Here is a 24677-nt window from a genome sequence, read left to right as displayed (position 1 = left end):
AGGCTAACTGTCTTGAAAAATACCCTGCATTCCAGATTTGTCTGATTGTTTTCTCCAAAAAAGCTGTTCCTCTATCTCCTGTGTTTCCTGTAAACTTAAAGACTAATAAACACTTGATTAGATTCACATTAAATATTTTGGTAAGAGTACTCCACGGTGCAATGTAAGTACTTCATATTGCATCTAATCAAAAAACATAATGTCACTGCTGCTCATTTGATCACTTGGTTAAAGTGGGGCAATCATTCAATTGTCCAGGTTCATTTTTCCCAGCTTCAGTGTGTAAGATGTCTGTGGGGGACACTCTGGCTCTACACAAATACCGCTTCCTTTCCATCTAATGATCTAGACGCACCAGAGGTTGCAAATTAGCAGTCAGTCCTTCTACATTTATGAGCTGGCATTTTTCTACAACAGAAGTCTTTCCACAACTGGAGATGAAAAGCTGCTCCTACTAAAAGGACAGGGTGAAAACCTAGTTCTAATTACAGAGTAAGGAGTTTAAGATTTGCCTCCAATGTTGGAAATGAACTGAGCTGCAGACTCGGATTGTTTCTTAAAATGTGATAGTCAGTCGTTTTGTCTGACCATCAAATTACATCACATTTGACCTCTGACACATCCCCATTGACATTCGCGTGCTTCCTTGGTTTCTGACCAAGATGTCCCAGGCTCACCCTGCACACTCAGGGCCCAGACCTAGACTCAGCTCTTTCTCCAGGGAGTCCTGGTGCCTTGGAGGGGGCAATGCTGGACAGAGCTATGAAATACATAATTTTTTAAATGAGCAATATTTTCAATCTATATTTATCATTATAGGGAGTTTTACATAAATTCTTTGATTTTTATGTTTGTCTCTTTTAAACTGGAAGTTTTGATTCCTAGTAACTTTAATAATTTATTTTTGTTTTATCCTACAATATATACAAAATAGATTCAAATAAATACCAATACTTTAAGAAAATTGATGATTTCATAATTTTTTACAGGTCTTTTTGTCCTTAAACACATCCCATTAAGGGTGTATAGTCATAATATGGAGTTCAGAAGTTTCTTCAAAGAATTATTTCTTTTGTGTGGTTGAGTTGCCAATTTGATATTAAGTTGATTTGTTTTCAATTTCAGAATTTTTTTTAAAAGATTGATTGATTGATTGCTATGTTGGGTCTTCGTTTCTGTGCTAGGGCTTTCTCTAGTTGCGGCAAGCAGGGGCCACTCTTCATCGCAGTGCACAGGCCTCACACTATCATGGCCTCTCTTGTTGCGGAGCACAGGCTCCAGATGCACAGGCTCAGTAGTTGTGGCTCATGGGCCTAGTTGCTCCACGGCATGTGGGATCCTCCCAGACTCGGGCTCAAACCCGTGTCCCCTGCACTAGCAGGCAGATTCTCAACCACTGCACCACCAGGGAAGCCCTCAATTTCAGAATGTCTTATTTTTACTTTTGAATATATAAATCATTTACATTTGTTCAAAAGTCAAAATTCCATAAAAAAGTAAAATCAAAGAAACCTTGCTTCCACCCCTATCTCTACCTTCCTGTTCACTTCTGCCCCCATAGGTATTTGATAGTTTGTAGTTTATCCTTCTAGTGTTTTTCTTTGCAAAAATAAGTAATTGTGTATATGTGTGAGAATCCTCTCAATTCTTACACAAAAGGTAGCACGCTGGATAGTTTTCTATACTTCGATTTTCTCAATAATATGTTGTGGTACAGTACTTCAAATCTGTCAGTATTTCACCTAAAATGTATACTGTATACCAAAATACAAACACTGGTGGCATTTAGTGTGAGAAATCTGTCATAATAATTATTAAGCTATGGGGAGATATCTCCTACTGACAACCATTTTGACATCCACCATGTAAATCAAACACACAACATAGATATGTTGCTAACATGCCTAAGCCTTCTTACCTGAGGTACACTTCACGTGTCTAATGCTGTCAATCTGCTGCTGCAACCTGTGTTTCCAAAGGCTTCATATTACAAAACGAGTATCATTAGCATTAGACAGATCTTAGGTCACATTTTCAAAAGTTGGTACCACATGAGAATCATGACTTCCAGTATTACATTATTTCTGGAGGAAAAAAAAGTATCCATATTTCCTAAATTGATAGATTTCCCCTCAGTATTAACTCCTTATATAATAAAGTTTGGTTTTCTTCTTGAACGCTTGTACATAAAACATTTATACAGTTTTACTCCAGTATCAATTATCTGATGTTCAGTAAGTTGTGACTTTGTAAATGCTTTAATACTTCTGATGCCTTTCCCCTGTGGTTTCTCTGAAGCATATAGTGGATCTGTAGGTGGATACTAATAACGTTCTCAGGGAATCTCTCTCCTGACAAGTCCTCTGATATAAGAGAGCTTAGTTTCTCCTGTGAGTTCTCTCAGGTGTGACAAAATGTGACTTTACACAGGAGTATTTTCCACATTTGCTGCCACTTTGGGTATCTCTCATGTGTGAATTACCTCATGTTTAGAGAGAGTTGACTTCTTGCAGAAGGCTTTCCCACATTCATTACATTCATAGGGCTTCTCCCCTGTGTGTGTTTGCTGGTGCACCATGAGTGTTGACTTCATACAGAAGGATTTCCCACATCTCTTACATTCATAGGGCTTCTCCCCTGTGTGGGTCCTCTGATGATTAATGAGGTTTGACTTCACCTAAAACGTTTTCCGACATTTATTACATTCAAAGAGGTTCTTCCCTGTGTGAGTTCTCTGATGTACAGTGACGTGTGATTTCATACAGAAAGACTTCTCACATTCATTACATTTATAAGGTTTCTCCTCTGTGTGAGTCCTCTGATGTATGGTTAGGGCTGACTTAGAAAGATTTCCCACATTTATTGCACTCATGGGGCTTCTCTCCAGTGTGTGTTCTCTGATGTTCAATGAGGTGTGACTTCTGGAAGAAATTTTTCCCACATTCTTTACATTCGTAAGGTTTCTCCCCTGTGTGTGTTCACTGATGTTTAGTGAGGTGTGACTTCTGGAAAAAGGTTTTACCACATTCTTTACATTTGTAAGGTTTCTCCCCTGTGTGTATTCTCTGGTGCTGACTGAGGGCTGACTTCATATAGAAGGCTTTCCCACGTTCATTACACTTATAGGGTTTCTCCCCTGTATGAGTTCTCTGGTGTACAGTTAAGGTTGACTTATGGCGAAAGGTCTTCTGACATTCATTACATTCGTAGGGTTTCTCTTCTGAGTGTGTCTTCTGATGATCAGTGAGGTTTGACTTCATAGAAAAGGCTTTCCCACATTCTTTACATACATGGGGTTTCTTTCTTGTGTGATTTCTCTGATGAATATTAAGTAGTGACTTCACATAGAATGACTTTTCACATTCATTGCATTTGAAAGGTTTCTCCCCAGTGTGAGTTCTCTGGTATATAATGAGGGTCGACTTCATAAGGAAGGCTTTCTCACATGCATTACACTTGTGTGGTTTCTCCCCTGTGTAAGTTTTCTGATGTTTAGTGAGTGCCGACTTTTTGTAGAAGGACTTCTCACATTCATTGCACCCGTAGGGTTTCTCCCCCATGTGAGTTCTTTGATGTACAGTGAGGATCGAATTCATAGAGAAGGATTTGCCACACTCAGTACACTCATAGGGTTTCAATCCCGTATGAATTTTCTGATGTTTAGTGAGATTTGCCTTCACACAGAAGGTTTTCCCACATTCATTACAGGTATAGCGTTTCTTTCCTGTATGGGATACTTGATGTACAATCAGGCTGACTTATAGCAGAAGGATTTCCCACATTCAGTACATTTATAGGGTTTCTCTTCTGTATGCTTCCCCTGATGTACTTGTAGGGCTGACTTATAGTAGAAGGATTTTCCACACTCAGTACATTTGTAGGGTTTCTCCCCTGTGTGTGTTCTCTGATGATCAGCAAATTGTGACTTCTGTGAGAAAGGTTTCTCCCCTGTATGCGTTTTCTGATGCTTAGTTAGGTTTGATTTCACACAGAAGGATTTTCCACAATCCTTACATTCGTATGGTTTGTCCCGTGTGAGTTCTCTGATGATGGTTGAAGTTTGATTTTGCATAGAAGGACTTCCCACAATCCTTACATTGATAGGGCTTCTCTCCTGTGTGAATTCTCTGATGGACCTTTAGGGCTGAGCAATGACGAAAAGATTTCTTGCATTCATTACATACATGAAGCTTCTTTTCTGACTGTGTCCTCTGCTGGTCAGTAATGGCCAACTTTCCAGGGGCTTTATCACATTCATGGGGTTTCTCTCCTGTGTGGGTTCTCTGAGGGTCAGTGGGTTGTGATTTCTGGAAGGTTTTCCCACATTTACTACTTTCACATGGTTCCTCTCTTGTGTGTGTTTTCTGATGTTGAGTGAGGTGGGATTCCTGGTAAAAAGATTTCTTGCAGTGACTGCATTCAAATGTTCTCTCTCCCGTGTGAGTTTTATGAAGTTGAGTGAGATGGGACTTCTTGCTGGAATTATTCTCATTTTCATTTGATTCGTGGGTTTCCTCCTCCACATTAACTTCCTGATGTTTAAAGAGGGTTGACTTCTCACGCTCATTAACTTCAGAATGATTCTCCCTTGTGTGAATTTCCTGCTGGACTTTAAGGGTTGACTTGTCACTGGTATTTTCCCCCTGTTCCTTATAATCCTGGGGCTTCTCTTCAGTTTGGGTCCTCTGAGGTGTGATGATGGCTGCCTCACTAAGGACAGCTGCCCCACATTCATGACCTTCAACAGGTGGTCCCAGAGGCTGAATTTTCTGTTGCCCAGTAGGGTCCTTATTATGACTTAGAGATTTTCCATCTTGGTTATGTTCATCAGATTTCTTTCCAGGATGAGTATTTTCTTGATTATTATCAAGAAGCAACTTCCCACATGCATTAATTTCATTAGAGTTCTTACTTGAATGATTTTTATCACTAATAACGGATTCTGAAACATTTTTCAAATTCATTCCATGTAAGTCATATTGACAGGGTGTTTTTCTGAAAACATTATCTCTCTTCTTAGTCAGTGTTTTTTTGTTTATGAGTGAAACTCGCCACAAATGTTTATCTTGGTTTTCCTGGCTTCTGTCTATAAGGTCATAAGTAAGAAAAATTAGGTGTACTTTAAAAATGCTAACACATTTCCTATGTAAATAAAATTTATTACATCAGTGGTTCTCATTTCTTAGTCCCAAGCTCCTAGGATGAAATCCCCAAATCCCAAGCATATATATCCCCTTAGATCAGAAAAAAGAAAAATAGAAAACACCTGCTATAGTGGAAAAGGGAGAGTAAAACTATAATGCACACACATATATTCGCTGTTTTAAAAATAAGACCTTCAGAACTAAAAAGAGAAGAGACTAAACACAAGGAACAGTGAGCTAAGGGAAACTCATAGATAACTGGGTTATTATCCCAACGAAAACCATGAACAGAAGTAGAGTGAGAAATATTAGTGTACATGGATTTCAGGAGAAATACCAGAGGAAGTCTTAGGTGTGGGATAAAACAAATTATCTGTACATACATGGATACAGCCCACTATCTGTAAGCCAATGGGCAAAATAAGACATATTAGTTGTTCAAGATATCCTTACAAAAATACACAATAAATATTTTTTTAAATATTTATTCCCAATCACAGGCCACAAGTTTGATAAGTTCTTATATTCAGAAGTCTGCTTTTCAGCTTTGGTTCTACTAAAAACTCAGACGTCCTCCAGGAAATGTATGTCTCCCCTTTCCTCCCCCCTTCTTCCCTCTCTCCCTCTCCCTTCCTCACATACTTTTTTCAAATGATGCCTCCAAGTCCATCTTCTCCAACACTGAAATAGTCACTACCTATACTTTTTATTAACACACTATGGAAAGGACTAACTTTATCCAATAGCACTTGGTAACACTGAATTTCAATATATATCACACAATTTTGTTTCTTTCTCCCAACTACAGCCTATGCTCCTAGCAGGTTTTAATGTATCTCCAGTTGCCTTTGAGTCCCTCTGAGTAGACATTCAGTTGGTGGCCCTCAAAAAGCATCAGAATTACCTGGAAAATTTTCTTAATTATTTTTATTTTGTATTGGAGTACGGTTGATTTACAAAGTTGTGTTAGTTTCAGGTGTACAGCAAAGTGATTCAGTTATACATATACACATACCTATTCTTTTTTAGAGTCTTTCCCCATATAGGTTATTAGAGAGTACTGAGTAGATTTCCCTGTGCTATACAGTAGGTCCTTGTTGATTATCTACTTTGTATATAGTATTGTGTATATGTTAATCCCAACCTCCTAATTTATCCCTCCCCCACAGAATAACCTGGAAATTTTTGTTCAAAACATGGAGTATAGCTTCCCTGGTGGCGCAGAGGTTAAGAATCCGCCTGCCAGTGCAGGGGATACGGGTTCGGGCCCTGGTCTGGGAAGATCCCACATGCCGCAGAGCAACTAAGCCCGTGCGCCATAACTACTGAGCCTGTGCTCTACAGCCCATGAGCCACAACTACTGAGCCCATGCGCCTAGAGCCCATGCTCCGCAACGAGAAGCCACCACAATGAGAAGCCCAGGCATCGCAACAAAGAGTAGCCCCTGCTCGCCGCAACTAGAGAAAGCCCACGCGCAGCAACAAAGACCCAATGCAGCCAAAAATAAACAAATAAATAAAAACAAATTTATAAAAAAAACAGAAACAAAACATGGAGTATAGACTGTCATAGCCCCATGTCAATCCATGTACCCTATGAATCAGAATCTACAGGTAAGTGATGTAGGCCTATGTACTTAGGAAATGCTTTCTGAATAAACGTATCTATCAGCATTAATAGATGAGCATATCTATTATATATTATACATCAAATTAAGGAAGAGTTAAAAAAAAAAAAAAAAGAGGCCCTCCAGATGGGGACAAAAGCCTCAGCAATAACCAGATGCTCTCAGGTGTCACAGTATATGATGAGGTCTGAATTCCTTGTGGCTCAGCTGCTAAGTGAAATGGGAATTCTAAGAGGGGAGAGAGTAAGAAGCACTTCAAAACAGAGGTGAGTACCTGAGCTCAAGCATAAACTAAGTGTAAAATACGCACAACAAGCATTAACTACATGCCAGGCACAGTCCTAAGCCCTTTCTTAAGGATCTGGACAGGCAAACCTCAAGAAGAGGTGCATATGTGGGTAAGATGTATGAGCAGTATTTAGAAGGAGGATCAAATGGAACTTACCATGAGTTTTTGAGTAACATCAACAAAAAAGGATGAATATGGACTGATATGTTTAAGAAGAGGTGTCGTAAGTAATAGAGGACAACCCTAGGATTATATAAGGCCAGCAACACGACGAAACTGATGCTTTAGATTTAAATATATATACTTACAATTAGGAATGAAATAAGGCATCAGAGAATAAGGTTCTGGTTTTGAGTAAGGTCACTGGAAGGTAAGAATAAAAACTATAGAAGATAGTTTTCAAAAGAAAATTAAAAATAAGAGGAACTATGGACAGATCAGTATTACAGGTGCTTTTCATGGTTGTCAGATACGGGAGAAGAAAAGTGTTAGAACCCAAGTAAGTGGAAATAAGGAATGTGAGAAGATTTACAATTTGGAAGAAATGATTTTAGGGTTAGTTTTTGCCACACTGACAACGAAAGGACTGGAACATCTCAGGTAAAACGGAGAGTAGAGGGCAGATGAGGCGGAGATAGAGGACCTGGGAATTTTTCAGTCACTGGGTAAAGCGAAAACCTTAACTCTTAGGAACAGATGAGGTACAGGGAAGAGACATTGTAAGACCTAGTTCTTGACAAACTCTTCCCAGGAGACAGAGTGATCGTGTGATCAAAACTGCTTCCTATTGTATGACGTCTTAATTTTTGCCAAATTTGAGCACAGAAAATGCTATTTCACTGTCATACTTTTTACTTCTCTGATTACCAATAAAGTTGTAGATATTCTCATTTATCATTTGTGTTTTTGTTTCCCACTTGTGTCTCCTTTTCATGTATGTCTTTTGTCCACTTCTCTGTTGGGTTGTTTGACTTTTTCTTATGAATTGTAGGAGTTCATTATTCAACAAACTTTTATTGAATGCTAAACTGTGGCTGGCACTATCCTAGAGAGTGGAAACAGACATGAAAGAAAAAAAACCCTGTTCTCATGAAGTTTACATTCCAGTGGGAGGAAGCAGAAATTAAGTAAAATGAATAATGTATAATGCCTTATTTAAATTTCTGTTTGAGAAAAGCCATGAATATATTTTGGATATTAAGCCTTTGCTGGTTATATATGTTACAAATAACTTCTCTCACTCTATGCCATGAATCTTGAATTTTTATGGTGTTTTGTAATGAGTGAATGTTCTTAATATAATCTATTTTTTTTCTTCTAAAACAGTATTTTTGTGCTGTTTGAGAACCCTTTCATAAGGATTGTACATAGATGATGATACATATATATCAAGAGCGTACATATATTCCCCTTTTATATAGTTATAAACATATTCCACTATACTTTCTTCTAGAAGTTTTATATATTTTACTTTTAAATTGATTTCTGTATAATGGTAAAAGACATAAATGTTTTCTCCATATGAGTAATTTTCTCAACAGCACTTACTGAATTATCTCCCCTTTGTCTGTTTCTCACATATCTGATTTCCATATGCGTGGAGCTAGTTCTGGAATCTTACTTCTGATCCATTTATTCTTATATCAATATCACACTACAGCCAATAGCTAGCACTGAATTTGAAAGGGCAAGCTCCCCCTAGTTTTTCTTAGCCTTCTAAACTGCTTTGTTTGTTTTGGGACTTGGTTATTCCAAATTTTAAAATTTTATATCTAATAATCCTAAAATCTTAAGTCCTTTATGTTTTAATTCTATCCTGATAATCAATCCCCACTTCAGTTTTAGACTTGGTTCTCAAATAAATAGCACTCAAAAACAATCTTCTGCTGTTTTATACTTTACCATTTCTTAAGTTCATGTTGTAGAAATTTCTTTACAAAGAATTCACGAGAACAATATTTCCCTGCATTCTTGCATGTTCAAACTTACTGTTGTTACTTTAGCTAAATAACATTTTGTCTACATATAAAATTATTGGGATTTACTTTTAGTTCTTAAGGATTTTGTAATTCTTTCTCCACTGCTTTTAAAAGCAGTGGATGTTATTATGGACGTCTGAGATCAACTTGATTTTTTTTCTCCCCCTTAAAAATGACTGGGGTGTTCCCTGGTGGTCTAGTGGTTAGGATTCAGTGCTTTTGCTGTCATGGCCCAGGTTCAAACCCTGGTCAGGGAACTGAGATCCCGCAAGCCGAGCAGCACAGCCAGAATTTAAAAGAAAAAAGACTTAATTCAAGTGCTGGGGATCTAATGTAGAGCATGGTGACTATAGTTAATAATATGGTACTGTACCCTTGAACGCTGTTGCAAATATATCTGAATCATTCTCACACACACACCCCCAAAACACACATACAAATTACCTGTTAACTACGTAAGGTGATGGATGTGTTAATTATCTTAATCTTGGTAACCATTCTACAATATATGTACATCAAATCATCACTGTACGTTTTAAATATATACAATTATATTTGTCAATATTCCTCAACAAAGTTTTAAATGACTTAATTCTTTCGTTTTGTAGACCAAAAAGAATCTTTCTTTCTTTAAAAATCTAGTAACTTCCCTAGGATACACCATGGTAGCGACAATTCTGAGTTAGTTTCCCGTAAGTTAGTCCTTTTCATGTAGACTCCAGTCTTCTTTCATACCAGGAAGTTTCCTTGAAATGTATCTCTAAATATTTGTTCTGTTCAATTATCTCTGGCTTTCCACATGGGGGACTGGATGGTGTGCATGCTGAACCTCCTTTTCCAGTCTTCCACATGTGACCCCTTTAACTGTGCCCCAATTCCCATTCCTTCTGCTCACTTCCTGTGTTTCTCTCTTCCAGGCCCCTCACTATGTTTTCAGCTCCTTGTGCTCCTTCCAATTCTACACATTTTACTGTCAGGATGTTTTTTCTTCCAGTTCATTCCTGAGCACTGGAAGCTTTCAGACAATCTCCTGTGTCTCTTCATCTCTCCCCTCAGTGCTTATATATGGTTCCTTGTACTTTTGCATCATAAAGGCAATTGCTTCATTAAGTTGTGAAACATTCATAGTGAGATACTTAGTCACAATATTTCTCTCTTCTATGACTATTTTTCAGGTGCGTGTTTTCACTTATTAATTTTTTTTTTTTTTTTTGCCTTTTCTTTTTTTCTCTTTCTCCCCTTTTTTTTTTCTTATGAAAACGTCCATGCATCCTGCACTGGCTGCTTAGGACCAAGGACTTAACATTGCATTTGATTATCTTTTATTTCTCTCAGAAAACCTCTGGGCATTTTCACGTGCAAAGTCTCATTTATCCCCCAAATGCTACAAAGACCAATACTTTACACAGCTAAGGGTTATGTGTGTGATTCCACCCTGAATCCCACTTCTCTGCTTCTCAGAACCAAAGCAGGTAACAAGGAAGTTCCTGCCACAATCTTGTTCAAACCCTTCCTGATGTTTTACCAAGGGTTAGTCACCTTGCATTTCCTTCTGAGGTCAGCAGCCCTGGAGGGTCTCTCTCTGGTTCCAATTCCAGGTGCCTGTACCCAGCTTGATTTTTTATTGCTTTCAACAGTTCTTCCCCTTATGTCATGGTTTCAAGTTTAGCTATTTCTCAGATTTATACGAAATACCAGTCTGCAACTCATTTCTCAATCTCCTAGTTGGTTTTAGATGGTTTACAGGAACAAAGGGGGAAAACGCTGACTTCATATTTCCAATTTCAAACTAGAAATTCATTGTGTCCTTCTTGACAAGCACCTTTCTTGGCCTCCAGACATCTCTCTGGGTTTTCTTCTCTGTTACACTTGTGACTCCTACATGTTGTAAGGCTGTGGGTTGCAGCCTCTTCTCCTGTCTATCCACATCCACTCCCCAAGGCCCAGTTATGTCTGCATACCACCTTTCAACTCATGACTTTCAAATTTAATCTGCACTCCTGTCTGTTCTCCAACTCCAGATCTGTATGTCCAAGGGCCTCATCAACATCTAAATTTGAATAATTAATAATCATCTCAAGTCACTGACGCTTCTCAAAGTCACTTCTTAAAAAATTTGCCCCGAACTACTCCTCCCCACTTTTCCCATCTCAGTGAACACCTCCCACCCCAGCAGGTTGCTCAGACTAAATACTGAGGTCATCCTTGGCTCCGCACCCTGTTCTCTCACTCCACATCCTACCCAACAGCAAATCCTACTCTCCAAACATGGAGCCACATTTCATCACGTCTACCCCCTCACTTCACATCTGAGCCACTGCAAATACCTCTTTGCAGTCGAGAGCTGAAACCGTCAACATCCACACAGCTTACTCTCTGCATTACCATGACTACTGTTCTACTGTGTTCACCAGCAGACTTTCCTGCTCCATGAAACTCATGCCCAGGAAGACAAAAGTTGCAAATGATTTTACTGTTCATTTCAGAAGCTTCCTCAAAACCCTTTTAAACAAACTTCTCACCTTTCCCATAGATACTCTACTACTTATTCTCCAAGACCTGTCCACAAATCCTAAACTGTTAAATCATAATTCTTACCCAAAGGTTATCAAGCCCCTGAATTAAAAAAATATACTTTAAACTATACCCTCAAATCTCATAAATAACCTTTGTTCACTCTTTTCCAAGATGCTACGAAGACTGTCAGGGTGAGCAATAAATTAAGATTTGCCTTAACAATGGTGGTGGTCAGTATTTCAGGAGCCAGCATTTCACACTGTCTTTATGCTTTTACTTTGTCCACCACCCTTGTCCCTGTCCCCAATTTTCTCTGCATAGTAGCAAAGAAATTCTTTTAAAACGTACTCTTTTGCAGAAATCCAGTAATAGCTACCCATCTCGCCCCAAATGAAGTCAAAGCCCTCGCCATGTCCTGTAAGACATCATTTGGCCCCTGGCTACCTGTCTGATGTCACCTCCCACCAGCATCCCTCTCAGGTGCTCCCCTGCCACCACTCTGGCCTCCCTGTTTTTCTCAGAGCACTTCCAACAAACTCCTGCCGCAGGAACTTGGCCCTGTGGCTGTTCCTTCGCCTGGAACCCCCAGAATCCACATGACTCACCTCCTTACTTCATTATCTGCTCTAATGCTGACTTCATCAGAAAGGCATTCTCCAACCACCTTTTACAAGAGCACACCCTGCTCTCTATCTCCTGCTTTAGTTCTTTTCACCATTCTCGTCACCGCTGGACATGTAAACGTATTTATTCACGTCTCCTCCTCCTGCTAGCTTATAAGCTATAGGAGCTCTGGGACAGTGTTTGTTCATCAGCATATCCCCGACACCAGAAGCGTGGGTGGCACAGAGTAAGAATATCTGCAGAATGAATTAATAAATGCCTGCGGGGAAAACTGAAAAGAAAATAGTCCATGAAAATGGAGAGAAGATGAATACTAGAAAGGAGAAACCAAGAACAAAGGTCTAAGATGAGGCAGGCAGGGGGTCAACGCTGGGCACAAGAATGGTCACCTTCCCTAAAAGTCAGGCCAGAGAGGAAAGCGCTGGTACTCAAGAGTGGTGGACGGAAATGTGGTTCAGGTTATCTGAGGCAGGCTGGCTCGCCGTTCAGTTACTTCCCAAGGTCTGAAGCCCCTACACAGAATTACTGAGACAGAGACCAAAGGTCTCAACTTCTGGACCAATCCATCTGGGTCTGCATTTCCAGTGGCTTCTTTTTTTTCACCTGATAATGACTAACTCACCTGGATCACTCCGGCATGGAAATGCTCTCTCTAATGGCCACGGCTCTTCTCCTTGCTCTAGCTTGAAGACCACCTCTGGTTTGCTGATGCAGTACCCTGTGAGTGAGATACAGGGTTAAGACTTCGGACAAGCTGCTTGGACATCGGGGCCCTGAAGGACAATGAAGGTGCCGGTTCAGGATTCACATGATAATGGTGACCATTTGAACCTTTCTTTAGGGAAGTGAGAACAGAAACATTCTTTCTGTGCTCAATAGCAGCAATCATTTCTGACCCATGAGGTGTACAAATATCATAAAGCTCCACCAAGGGCTCATAAGTTTTGGCAGCTAAGAAAAGAAATGCACACTGTGAGGCATTACACAGGGAAGACTCCTCACCCACGGAGACCAGGTGACTGTAGTTTTCCAGCATCACATCCCGGTACAGGGTCCTCTGCATACAGGTCAGCTGTAGCCACTCATCCCAGGTGAAGTCCACAGTCACGTCCCTCAATGACACGGATCCCTGGTCAGCACACTTCTGTTCAAGCCAAAGAGATCAGTATTGGGTGATGTGAGAGAGATGGGAAATAATTCTTAACATGTTGATTTTGAGAGCTTACCATAAATATTATATAGGCTGCCTATTCTATACCTTGTTTTGTGGTTTACTTTGTGGGATAAAGTGATATCATAATAGGAAAATCCAGACGGTATATTAACTTATTAATTCAAACAAAAAAAACTGAAGTTTCTACCATGTGTCTGAAACTGTCCTAGCTTGCCAAGAATATTGAGCTAAATCAATCGTTTTTATTTGGCCTTTAAGGAGCTTAAATCTTGGTAAGGAGACAAATCATACCTATGAATACTTATCGTGTAATAAGGTATTATTAGAGCTATGCTAAAATCAGTGTTATATAATGTAGGAAATATGACTATTTTGTATTGTCAGTTCAGGATTCACAATAGCAGATCTTCATTAATGTGGTGCAAGCACATAAACAAAGTCAAAGAGGTATGAAAAACACACAGCAGTATGACAGGAACAGGGGAACAGGGCAGGGCCACGAGAAGAGGAAGAACTGCAAAGGTGTTCAGCAGCACATTGTGCAGTAATTCTGGACTCATCCGTGTAGTTGAGTGGTCTCCAAAATACTTCATCACCATCCTGGCAGTAAAGTTTTGAGCACCCCCAATTTATTCATTTTTAGTAAGTACTATATACATTCTGCTAATCCACATGATAATGATAAGCTTAATTTATCTTTATTTTCCTCATTAAAAGTTTAAATGTAATCAACCTACTGTTTTCTTCCCAATGGAGAAGAAAGCACTGGGATATCTTGTGCCTCCACAGGTGGGAGGTGTGACCACTGAAGAAATGAGGAGCTGGTGAAGACACACATGCAATCACCATGGTAGCTGTAACGTTTACATTAAACAGCAGCAAGGAAGATCTCAAATCAACAACCAAACATTACAATTTAAGGAACTAGAAAAAGAACAAATTAAACCCAAAGCTAGCAGAAGGAAGGAAATAATAAAGACTAGAGCAGAAGTAAACAAAAGAGAAAATAGAAAAACAGAGAAAATGAAACCAAAAACTGTTTTTTAAAAAAGATGAACAAATTTTTACCTAGATGGAATAAGAAAAAAAGAGGAAAGACTCAAATTACTAAAATCAGAAATGAAGATATGAACATTACTACCAATTCTGCTGAAATAAAAAGGATTATGGGAGAGTACTATGAACAACTGTACACCAATAAATTGGATTACCAAGACGAAATGGAAAAATTTTTAGAAACATAAAATCTACCAAGACTAAATCATGAAGAAAATAGGCATTCTGAATACACCTATAACTAGTATGGAAATTGGATCAGTAACCAAAAATATCCCGACAAATAAAAGTCCCAGACCTGATGGCTTCACTGGTTCATTTTACCAAACATTTAAAGAAAAGCTAATACTGGGACTTCCCTAGCAGTCCAGTGGTTAAGACTCCACGCTTCCACTGCAGGGGGCATGGGTTTGATCCCTGGTCGGGGAACGAAGATTCCACATGCTGCGCAGCACAGCCAAAGAAAGAAAGTAGAGCTAATATAAATCCTCCTCAAACTTTTCCAAAAAATTGAAGAGGAGCAAACACTTCCTAACTCATTCTATGAGGCCAGCATCACCCTTAAAAGAAAGCCAGCCAAAGATGTTGCAAGAAAACTACAGACCAATATCCCTTATGATACTACAAAGCTACAGCACTAAAAATGGTGTGGTACTGGCATAAAAACAAACAGACCAAAGGAATAAAATAGAGAGCCCAGAAATAAACCCTCAAATTTATGCTGAAATGCTTTTTGACAAGGTTGTCAAGACCATTCAATGGGGAAAAGATAGTCATTTCAGCAAATGGTACTGGGAATACTGAAGATCCATATGCAGAAGAATAAAGTTGGATCTTTACTTAACCTCAGATAAAAAAATTAACTCAAAATGGATCAAAGACCTAAATGTAAGACTTAAAACTATAAAACTTTTAGAAGAAAACAGGGCAAAAGCTTCATGACACAGTATCTGGCTGTGATTTCTTGGATATGACATCAAAGGCACAGGGAACAAAACAAAAAACAGACAAACTGGACTCCCTGAAAACTAAAAATGTTCTGCATCAAAAGACACTATCAACAGAGTAAAATGCAACCCACAGAATGGGAGAAAATATCTGCAAATCATATGTCTGGTAAGGGATTAATATCCGGAATATATAAAGAACCCCTAAAACTAAACACCAAAAACTTCCCGAACATCCAATTCAAAATGGACAAAGGACTTGGACATTGCTCCAAAGAGAATACACAAATAGCCAATAAGCACATGAAAAGATGCTCAATATCACTGATCATTAGTGGAATGCAAATTAAAACTACAATGAAATACCACCTCATACCCATTAGGATGGCTACTATGAAAACAAAAAACAAAACAAAACATGACAACCACTACAAAATAACAAGTGCTGGAGAGGATGTGTAGCCATGGGAACTCTTGTGCACTGTTGGTGGGGATGTGAAACAGTACAGCTGTTACAGAAAAGGGTGTGGCAGTTCCTTAAAAAATTAAGAACAGAATTACCATATGACCAAGCAATTCCACTTCTGGGTATATACCCAAAAGAACGGAAAGCAGGATCTTAAAGAAATATCTGTACACCCATGTCCATAGCAGCATTACTCACATTAGCTAAAATGTGAAAGCAACCCAAGTGTTCATCGACAGATGAATAAATAAGCAAAATGTGATATGTATATACAATAGAAAGGAAGGAAATTTTCACATATGCTACAACATGGATGAACCTTGAGGACATTATGCTAAGTGAAATAAGACAAGCACAAAAGGACAAATACTACATAAAACCACTTATATGAGGTACTTAGAATAGTCAAAATCATAGAGACAGAGAATATAATGATGGTTGCCAGGGTCTAGGAGGAGGAAGGAATGTGAAGTTATCGTTTAATGGGTACAGAGTTCCAGCTTTATAAGATAAAGAGTCATGTGGATGGATGGTAGTGACGGTTGCACAACATTATAAATGTACTTATTTAATACTACTGAATACTTAAAATGGTTAAAGTGATACTTTTTTAAAAAAAATTTTTGGAGTATAGTTGATTTACAATGTTGTGTTAGTTTCAGGTGTACAGCAAAGTGAATCAGTTATACATATACATGTATCCACTTTTTTAGATTCTTTTCCTACGTAGACCATTACAGAGTATTGAGTAGAGTTCCCTGTGCTATACAGTAGGTCCTTATTCGTTATCTAAAAATGATAAATTTTATATGTGTATTTTACCACAATAAAAAAAATGGGGGGGAAAACTCCATTAAAGATAAGAGTTTGAACACCCCTCCCCACCATGTACATGGATGGAGAAAGACACACCATGATAATACTAATCAAAAGAAAGCAGGAGTGGAGTGGCTATATTATTTTCAGATATAGCAGACTTCAAAGTAAGAAAAGTTATCAAGGATAAAGAAAGTCATTCATAATGATAAAGGGGTCAAATCTCCAAGAAGAGGTAACAATCCTTAACATGTATGCACCTAACAACAAAGTGTCAAATACATCAGGCAAAAAGTGATAGAACTACGAGGAGAAACAGACGGAATCTACTGTTGGAGACTTCAACACAGCTCTATCACAAACAGCAGGCAGAAAATCAGTAAAGACACAGAGACAAGCCTCATTTTACTGTGCTTCGCAGATACTGCCTTTTTTTTTTTTTTTAATACAAGTTGAAGGTTTGTGGCAACCCTGCATCGAGCAAGTCTACTGCCATCATTTTTCTAACAGCATCATTTTTTAAATTAAGGTATGTGCATTTTTTTAGGCATAATGCTATTGCACACTTAACAGACTACAGTACAGTGTAAACATAATTTTTATAGGCACTGGAAAACCAAAAAATTTGTGTGACCCATTTTATTATGATATTCGCTTTACTAGGATGGTCTGGAACCAAACCCACAATATCTCTGAGGTTTGCCTGTAGTTGAACTCAACAACACCATCAGTCAATTGGCTCTAATTGACATCTATAGACTGCTTCATCCAACAAAAGCACAATACACATTCTTCTCAAACTCACATGGAATATTCACCAAGATGGACCACATTCTGGGCCGTAAAACACACCTTAATAAATTTAAAAGAACAGAAATCATACAATGTCTAACCTCTCAGACCACAATGGAATTAAACTGTAAATCAGTAACAGAAAGATAGCTGAAAAACTCTAAAATACAAGAAGGTTAAACAACACATTTCTAAGTAACACATGGGTGAAAGAAGAAATCTCAAAAAATTTTTAAAATATTTTGAACTAAATGAAAATTAAAAGACAATTTATTGTGGGATGCAGCAAAATCAGTACTTAGAAATTTATAGCATTGAATGCATATATTTAGAAAAAAGAAAGATCTAAAATCAGTCATCTAAGATTCCACCTTAGGAAACTAGATGAAGAACAAATTAAATCAAAAGTAAGCAGAAGAAAAGAAATAATAAAAACTGGAGTAGAATCAAAATGAAATTTCAAAAGAAACTGAAAATAGGAAATCAATGGAGAAAAATCAATGAAACCAAAAGCCGATTCTTTGAAAAGATCAATAAAATTAATAAACCTCTAGCTAGACTAAGAAAAAGAGAGAACACAAATTACTAATATCAGAAATGAAAGTGGGGATATAACTACAGATCCCATTGACATTAAAATAATAAAGAAATATAATGAGTAACTCTCTGCCCACAAATTTGACAATGATGAAGTGGACCAATCTGTTCAAAGTCACAATCTACTCAACTCACACAAGAACAAATACACAATCTAAATAAGTCTGTATTTTTAAATTGAGTCAATAATTAATAACCTTCCAAAACAAAAAGAACCAAGCCTAGATGGGTTCACTCATAAATTCTACCAAACACTTATGAAAGAAATTATACTAAATATCTACAATCTCTTTCAGAAAATAGAAACAGGGAATAATTCCTACCTCTTTGTCTCAAGACAAAGACATTACAAGATAAGAAAACCACAGACAAATATCTCTCATGAATATAGATGCAAAAATCCTTGACAAAATATAAAAAGAAATATACACCACAAACAAGTGGGATTTATTCCAGATATCAAAGCTGGCTCAACATTCAAAAATCAATTAATGTAATCCATCACATCAACAGGCTACAGAACGAAAATCACATGATCATATCAAAAGACACAAAAAAAGCATTCGAGAAATGATTAAAAAAATTCTCGGGACTTCCCTGGTGGTGCAGTGGTTAAGAATCTGCTTACCAATGCAGGGGACACGGGTTCAAACCCTGGTCCAGGAAGATCCCACATGCCGTGGAGCAACTAAGCCTGTACACCACAACTACTGAGCCTGTGCTCTAGAGCCCACGCGCCACAACTACTGGAGCCCGTGCACCATAACTACTGAAGCCCACACGCCCTAGAGCCCACACACCGCAACTACTGAGTCCACACGCCTCAACTACAGAAGCCTATGCACTCTAGGGCCAGTGTGCCGCAACTACTGAGCCTGCCTGCTGCAACTACTGAAGCCTGTGCACCTAGAGCCCATGCTCCGCAACAAGAAAAGCCACCGCAATGAGAAGCCCATGCACCACAACGAAGAGTAGCCCCTGCTAGCTGCACCTAGAGAAAGCCCACACACAGCAATGAAGACCCAACACAGCCAAAATAAATAAATAAACTCTCAGTAAACTAGGAACAAAGAGGAACTTCCTCAACTTAATAAAGAATATCTACAAAAGCCTACAGATGACATCATACTTAATGGTGAGAAACTAGCAGCTTTCCCACTAATATAAGGAACAAGGCAAGGATGTCCTCTTTCACCACTCCTTTTCAACACTGTACTGGAAGTCCTAACTAACGTAACAAGACAAGAAAAGGAAACAAAAGGTATACTGATTAGGAAGGAAGAAATAAAACTGTCTTTGTAGTCAGATGACAAAATCGTCTATGTAGAAAATCCAAAAGAATCAACAAAAAAGTCCTGAAACTATTAAGCGATTATAGCAATTTTGCAGGGCACAAGGTTAATATACAAAAGTCAACCATTTTTCTATATAACAGCAATGAACAAGTGGAATTTGAAATTAAAAACAGTATCATTTACATTCACTCACCCCCCAAATGAAATACTTATGTATAAATCTAACAAAATATGCACAAGATGTATATGAGGAAAACTGTAAAACTCTGATGAAAGAAATAGATTAACTAAATAAATGGAGAGATATTACATGTTTGTGGACAGGAAGACTCAATGTTACCATGATGTCAGTTCTTCCAAACCTGATCTACAGATTCAATGAAATCTCAAAATCCCAGTCAATTATTTTGTGAATATCAACAAACTGGTTCTAAACTTTATATTAAAAAGGCAAAAGACCCAGAATAGCCAAACAATATTGAAAGAGAGGAACAAGGTTGGAGGACGGACACTACCTGACTTAAAGCCTTACTGCAAAGCTACAGTAATCAAGACAGTGAAAGAATAGACAAATAGATCAATGAAACAAACCGGAGATCCAAGAAATAGACCTATATACATGTAGTCAACTGATCTTTGACAAAGGAACAAAGACAATACAATGGAGCAAAGATAGTCTTTTCAAAAAATGGTGCTGGAATAACTGGACATACACATGCAAAAAAAATAATCTAAACACAGACTTTACACCCATCACAAAAGTTAACTAAAAATGGATCACAAACTTAACTATAAAATACAAAATTACAAAAGTCCTAGAACATAAAACAGGAGAAAATCTAGATGACTTTCAGTTTAGCAATCACTTTTTAGACACAGCACCAAGGGCATGATCCATGAAAGAAATAACTGATAAGCTGTACTCCATTAAAATGAAAAATTTCCACTCTGTCAAAGACACTGTCAAGAGAGTGGAAAGACAAGCCACAAACTGGGAGAAAATATCTGCAACAGACACATCTGATAAAGGACTATTATCCAAAATATACAAAGAACTCTTAAAACTCAACAATAAGAAAACAAACAACCCAAGACTTTAAGGGACTGCTTACCAAAGAAGATATACAGATGACAAACAATAAGCATATGAAAAGATGCTCCACATCACATGTCATTAGGGAACTGCAAATTAAACCAATGAGATTCCATTATACACCTGTTAGAATGCCCAAGATCCAGAACACTGACAACACCAAATGCTGGTGAGGATGTGGAGCAACATGAATTCTCATTCATTTCTGGTGGGAATGCAAAATGGCACAGCTACTTTGGAGCAACAGGAATTCTCATTCATTTCTGGTGGGAATGCAAAATGGCACAGCTACTTTGGGAGATAGTTTGATGGTTTCTTACAAAGATAAACATGCTCTCACCGTATGACCCAGCAATCATGCTCCCTGGTATTCACCCAATGAAGTTAAAAACTTATGTCCACACAAAACTCTGCACACGGATGCTTACGGTAGCCTTATTCTCAACTTCCTAACCTTGGAAGTGACCAAGATGTTCTTCAGTAGGTGAATGGATAAACTGTGGCACATCCAGACAATGGAATACTATTCAGCACTAAAACAAAATGAGCTATCAAGCCATGAAAAGAAATGAAGAAATCTTAAATGAATATTACCAGGTCAAAAAAAGCCAATCTGAAAGAGCTACATACTGTATGATTCCAACTATACGACATTCTGGAAAAGGCAAAACAACGGAGACAATGAAGTGGTTGGTGGGGGGAGGGGAGGCAGGGAGGGAAGGGAGGGATGAACAGGTGGAGCACAGAGGAGTTTTAAGTGCAGTGAAACTACCCTGTATGATATTATAATGGCGAATACATGTGATACATTCATCAAAACCCACAGAATGTACAACACCAAGAGTGAACCCTAATGCAAACTACAGATTTTGGGTGACAATTATGTGTCAACGTAGGTTCATCCATTTTAACAAGTGTACCGTCTGGTGGGGATTGTTGATAATGGGGAAGGCTGTAGGCGTCTGGGGACAGGTGGTATAAGGGAAATCTCTATACCTTCAGCCCAACTTCGCTGTAAACCTAATACTGCTCAAACAAACACGAATTCTTACAAAAGCAACAATAACAAAAATACTCCACCTTGCATGATCCAAGATAGCATTCAGAGAAGGGAAAGGAGACCCCAATTCTCCTGGATGGCCCTGCTCTGTATTCAGGTAGGATGATTATCCAGTCAGAGCAGAGTTTGGTTCCCAAGCCTACCATTTGCTTATTCAGCCACAAACACGTAATGAGCACCTACCAGGAGCAAGGCACAGGGTGAGGAACGGAAAATATGAAGATGAACACGGCATGCATCTGGACTTTGAAGGGCTAATGGCCTGTCAACACAGACACAAACAGGTAATTTCCACGCAATGGACAAAGTGCAGTGACAGGGACAGCAGGGACATTGTGGAGCACAGAGGGGAAGGGCAATTAATCCAGAGGGGGACAAAGAAAGAGGAGAAGGGCTTCCTGGAAGAGATCTCCCCCAAGTTAGCTCCTGAGAGATGAACTGGAGACTCAGGAAAGGAAGTGGAGCAGGGCTCCTAGGTCAGCCCGCAGGACAGAGACATGAGATGCACAGGTGGGTGGTAACCAGATGTGTTCAGGAAGTTATGTCAGGTTTGGGGTCACTGGAGAACACTGTTACATGTTTACTCTTTAAATGTCACCTTCTCCTCTAAACTGTGAACTCCATCAAAAAGGGACCAGGTCTCTATATCGTTCTGAGCAGAGTCTGTGGCACACAGTTCAGTACCTCACACACTAATCAATCACTGTTGAATAAAAAGTAGAATATGAGAATTTTTTAAAATATTTAATAAAACAAAGAGAAATAGGAAGTGGTTCTGTTCTCAACAGCCTGAATTTCATGATAAGAAGCTCAGCCTTTTCCCTCTGGAGGGCCAGAAGCTATTCAAGTGGTTTCCATACTGAAGTGGCAGCATCTGAATAGCATTTCAGATTACTCAGGAGGACAGACTTAACCTAGGGGAAAAAGAAGCAAAAAACTGTTCCAACAGTGCAGGGGAGAGAAGATGAAGCTCTGATAAGGGGAGAAAGAATTAAGTAGAAAAGACAGGTTTAAGAAATGATGACATCTTAAAGGTAGTAGAGCCTAGATGCCACCCAGGATGAGGTGAGGGGTGGGAAGGATAGGATGAATCCCATTTTGGTGGCTTTTTATCTGTTTCCACTTTTCCATCTTAATATATGAACACCCTAATAAAAGCCATGAAATCCACTGGAAAATGAAATAGGGAATAGAGAAAAGAAATACTTCACCTGGGATTTGTTCATTTTCTGTTGTTCCTGGAAGACTGTCAAAACCTGGGAAGGCATTCCTGGAAGAGGAGGAAAGAGGAACAGGATGATGAGAGCTCCTCAACGCTCTTCCTAAAAACTTCCACACGCCAGCTGGGTAACCTTTAATCCTGGAGAAGGAGAGGAAGGTTAACATCTGCCCCTTCGTGAATCCTTAAACCCACAATGTTCCCTACTCCTTTAACTATTTATGTTCCCCTCTCACTAACACAGAAATATTTAAAGCAGAATTATTAAGCAAATGACAGCATCTCAAAATATGAAATATGATGCCTTCATTAAAACTGATATAGCAGGGGGAAAAACCCTAAAGGCTATTTTGCGTAACTGTTTTGCTACCAAGATGTTAACCCCCTGAGTCTGAGAATCCTCATAAAGTTTTGAAAAAAAGGATAAGTGCCTTAAACTTGTTTTTTTAAAAAGAAAAACTGTTTCTTCTAACTTGCTGTTTCTCAAAAGGATTTTTTAAAAAATATTTATCAATTTATTTTTATTTTTTTATGGCTGCACCGGGTCTTAATTGCAGCACAGGGGATCTTTAGTTGCAGCATGTGGACTTCTTAGTTGCAGCATGCATGCGGGATCTAGTTCCCTAACCAGGGATTGAACCCGGGCCCCTGCATTGGAAGCGTGGAGTCTTACCCACTGGACCACCAGGGACGTCCTCAAAAGGATTTTTTTAAGAGGAAACGTGTTTCCGTGCGATCGTGTGGACAGCACATGCCAGGACTTCTATGTGCCTCTTACCGATTCCTCACAAGTCATCTCCCCTTTCAGGCTTTTTCCCTTCTGTCAAATGAAAAAAAATAGATAATCCTGGCAAACCGTCTGGGAACTACTACTCTTGACTCTAAGAACAGGAACGACAGAAAAGCGCTGCCCAGCTTCTGGAAAGAACTGGTGGAGAATGAAGGGAGGGGAGGGTGCCATTTGGGGTGGGGTTAAAGATAAACGCTTCCCAGCTGCGGAATCCCCCAGCATCCCACCACTCCCGCCACGTGTCTCACTCAGTCCCAGCTCCCTTCTCTCGTCCAAAGTGACTCACAGCTGATGGTGGTGAAATCACTCAAGCCTCGGCCCGCCGGGCGATACGCTCCTTTTCTGGGTTTCTTCCGCTTCTCTTCTGAAGCTCTGATGGGTCTCGGGTCAGAGGCTGGAGGGAGCGGGGGTTCTTCCCTGTGAGATTCCCGTTCCTGGAGTCCCCCTCCTTCCGGCTCAGTAGAGATGCTCTGTTCCAGTAGAGCCTAGGGGACAAATTCACTTCAGCGGGAACCTTCATCCGGGTGCCAGATCTGCCTCTCTGAGAATACGCAGCTCCAAAGACCTCAGGCCGCACTTCTACGACCGCAGAGGAGGCTGAGGACAAAGGCGGGCCGGCCGCGGCTGAAGTGCCCTCGGCCCCTGGACGGCACAGCTGCGGGGCGTCTCCGTCGCGGCCGGAGGCTGTTCCGGACAGCGCTGGGCCAGACGGACACCAGTCTAAGGGAACTAAGGAAACCCGGGATGCAAACCGCCGCCGCAAGCCTCAGGCACACACGCTTCGGTTACGTATTCGGGCCCGAGGAACGCGCGCCACGCCGCGCCGAGCAGCGTCGCGGGGCTCGTCTTACCTCCCCGGGCTGCGGGGCCCGATGGGGTCTGTCGCTCAGTCTTCCGGGCCGCGTTCGGGCCGCCTCGGCGATTACGAGGATGGAGACCCCGCAGCCAGCGCGGCCTCTCCCACAAACGCGGCCCTTCCCGCGCGTTCGCTCGGGACCCCCAGTCTCCCCCCATTCAGTGTGGACGCGGCCCAGGCGGCGCTGCCTCTGCCTCCGCCCCACGCCCCCTCTTCGCAGCCTCGGGAGGCCCGCGCTGACCAGGGCGCCGACCTCCAGGGCCTACAGCCCGCCCCACGCGCGGCCGCCCCGAGACAGGCCCGAGACCACCAGGGGGCCACGCCGAGGACCGAAG

The 24677-nt window shown here is 39.9% G+C and overlaps 1 protein-coding gene across 1 annotated transcript; it reads right to left on the bottom strand.

Annotated features, from left to right (window-relative positions):
* Positions 1–919: 919 nt before the first annotated feature.
* On the bottom strand, positions 920–24677 carry LOC132348582 (zinc finger protein 658-like). Its single transcript, XM_059896227.1, is given in 10 exon segments — positions 920–2843; positions 2845–3757; positions 3760–4028; positions 4030–5086; positions 12804–12899; positions 13184–13325; positions 22689–22747; positions 23475–23516; positions 23773–23971; positions 24338–24677. Coding segments are annotated over 7 exon segments (2910 nt in total). The 5' UTR covers positions 22746–22747; positions 23475–23516; positions 23773–23971; positions 24338–24677; the 3' UTR covers positions 920–2467.

This window comes from Balaenoptera ricei, chromosome 15 (assembly GCF_028023285.1).
Source record: "Balaenoptera ricei isolate mBalRic1 chromosome 15, mBalRic1.hap2, whole genome shotgun sequence".
Lineage (NCBI taxonomy): Eukaryota > Metazoa > Chordata > Mammalia > Artiodactyla > Balaenopteridae > Balaenoptera > Balaenoptera ricei.
Note: the sequence above shows the minus strand (reverse complement) of the source record. Positions and strands in the feature narration are given on the sequence as shown.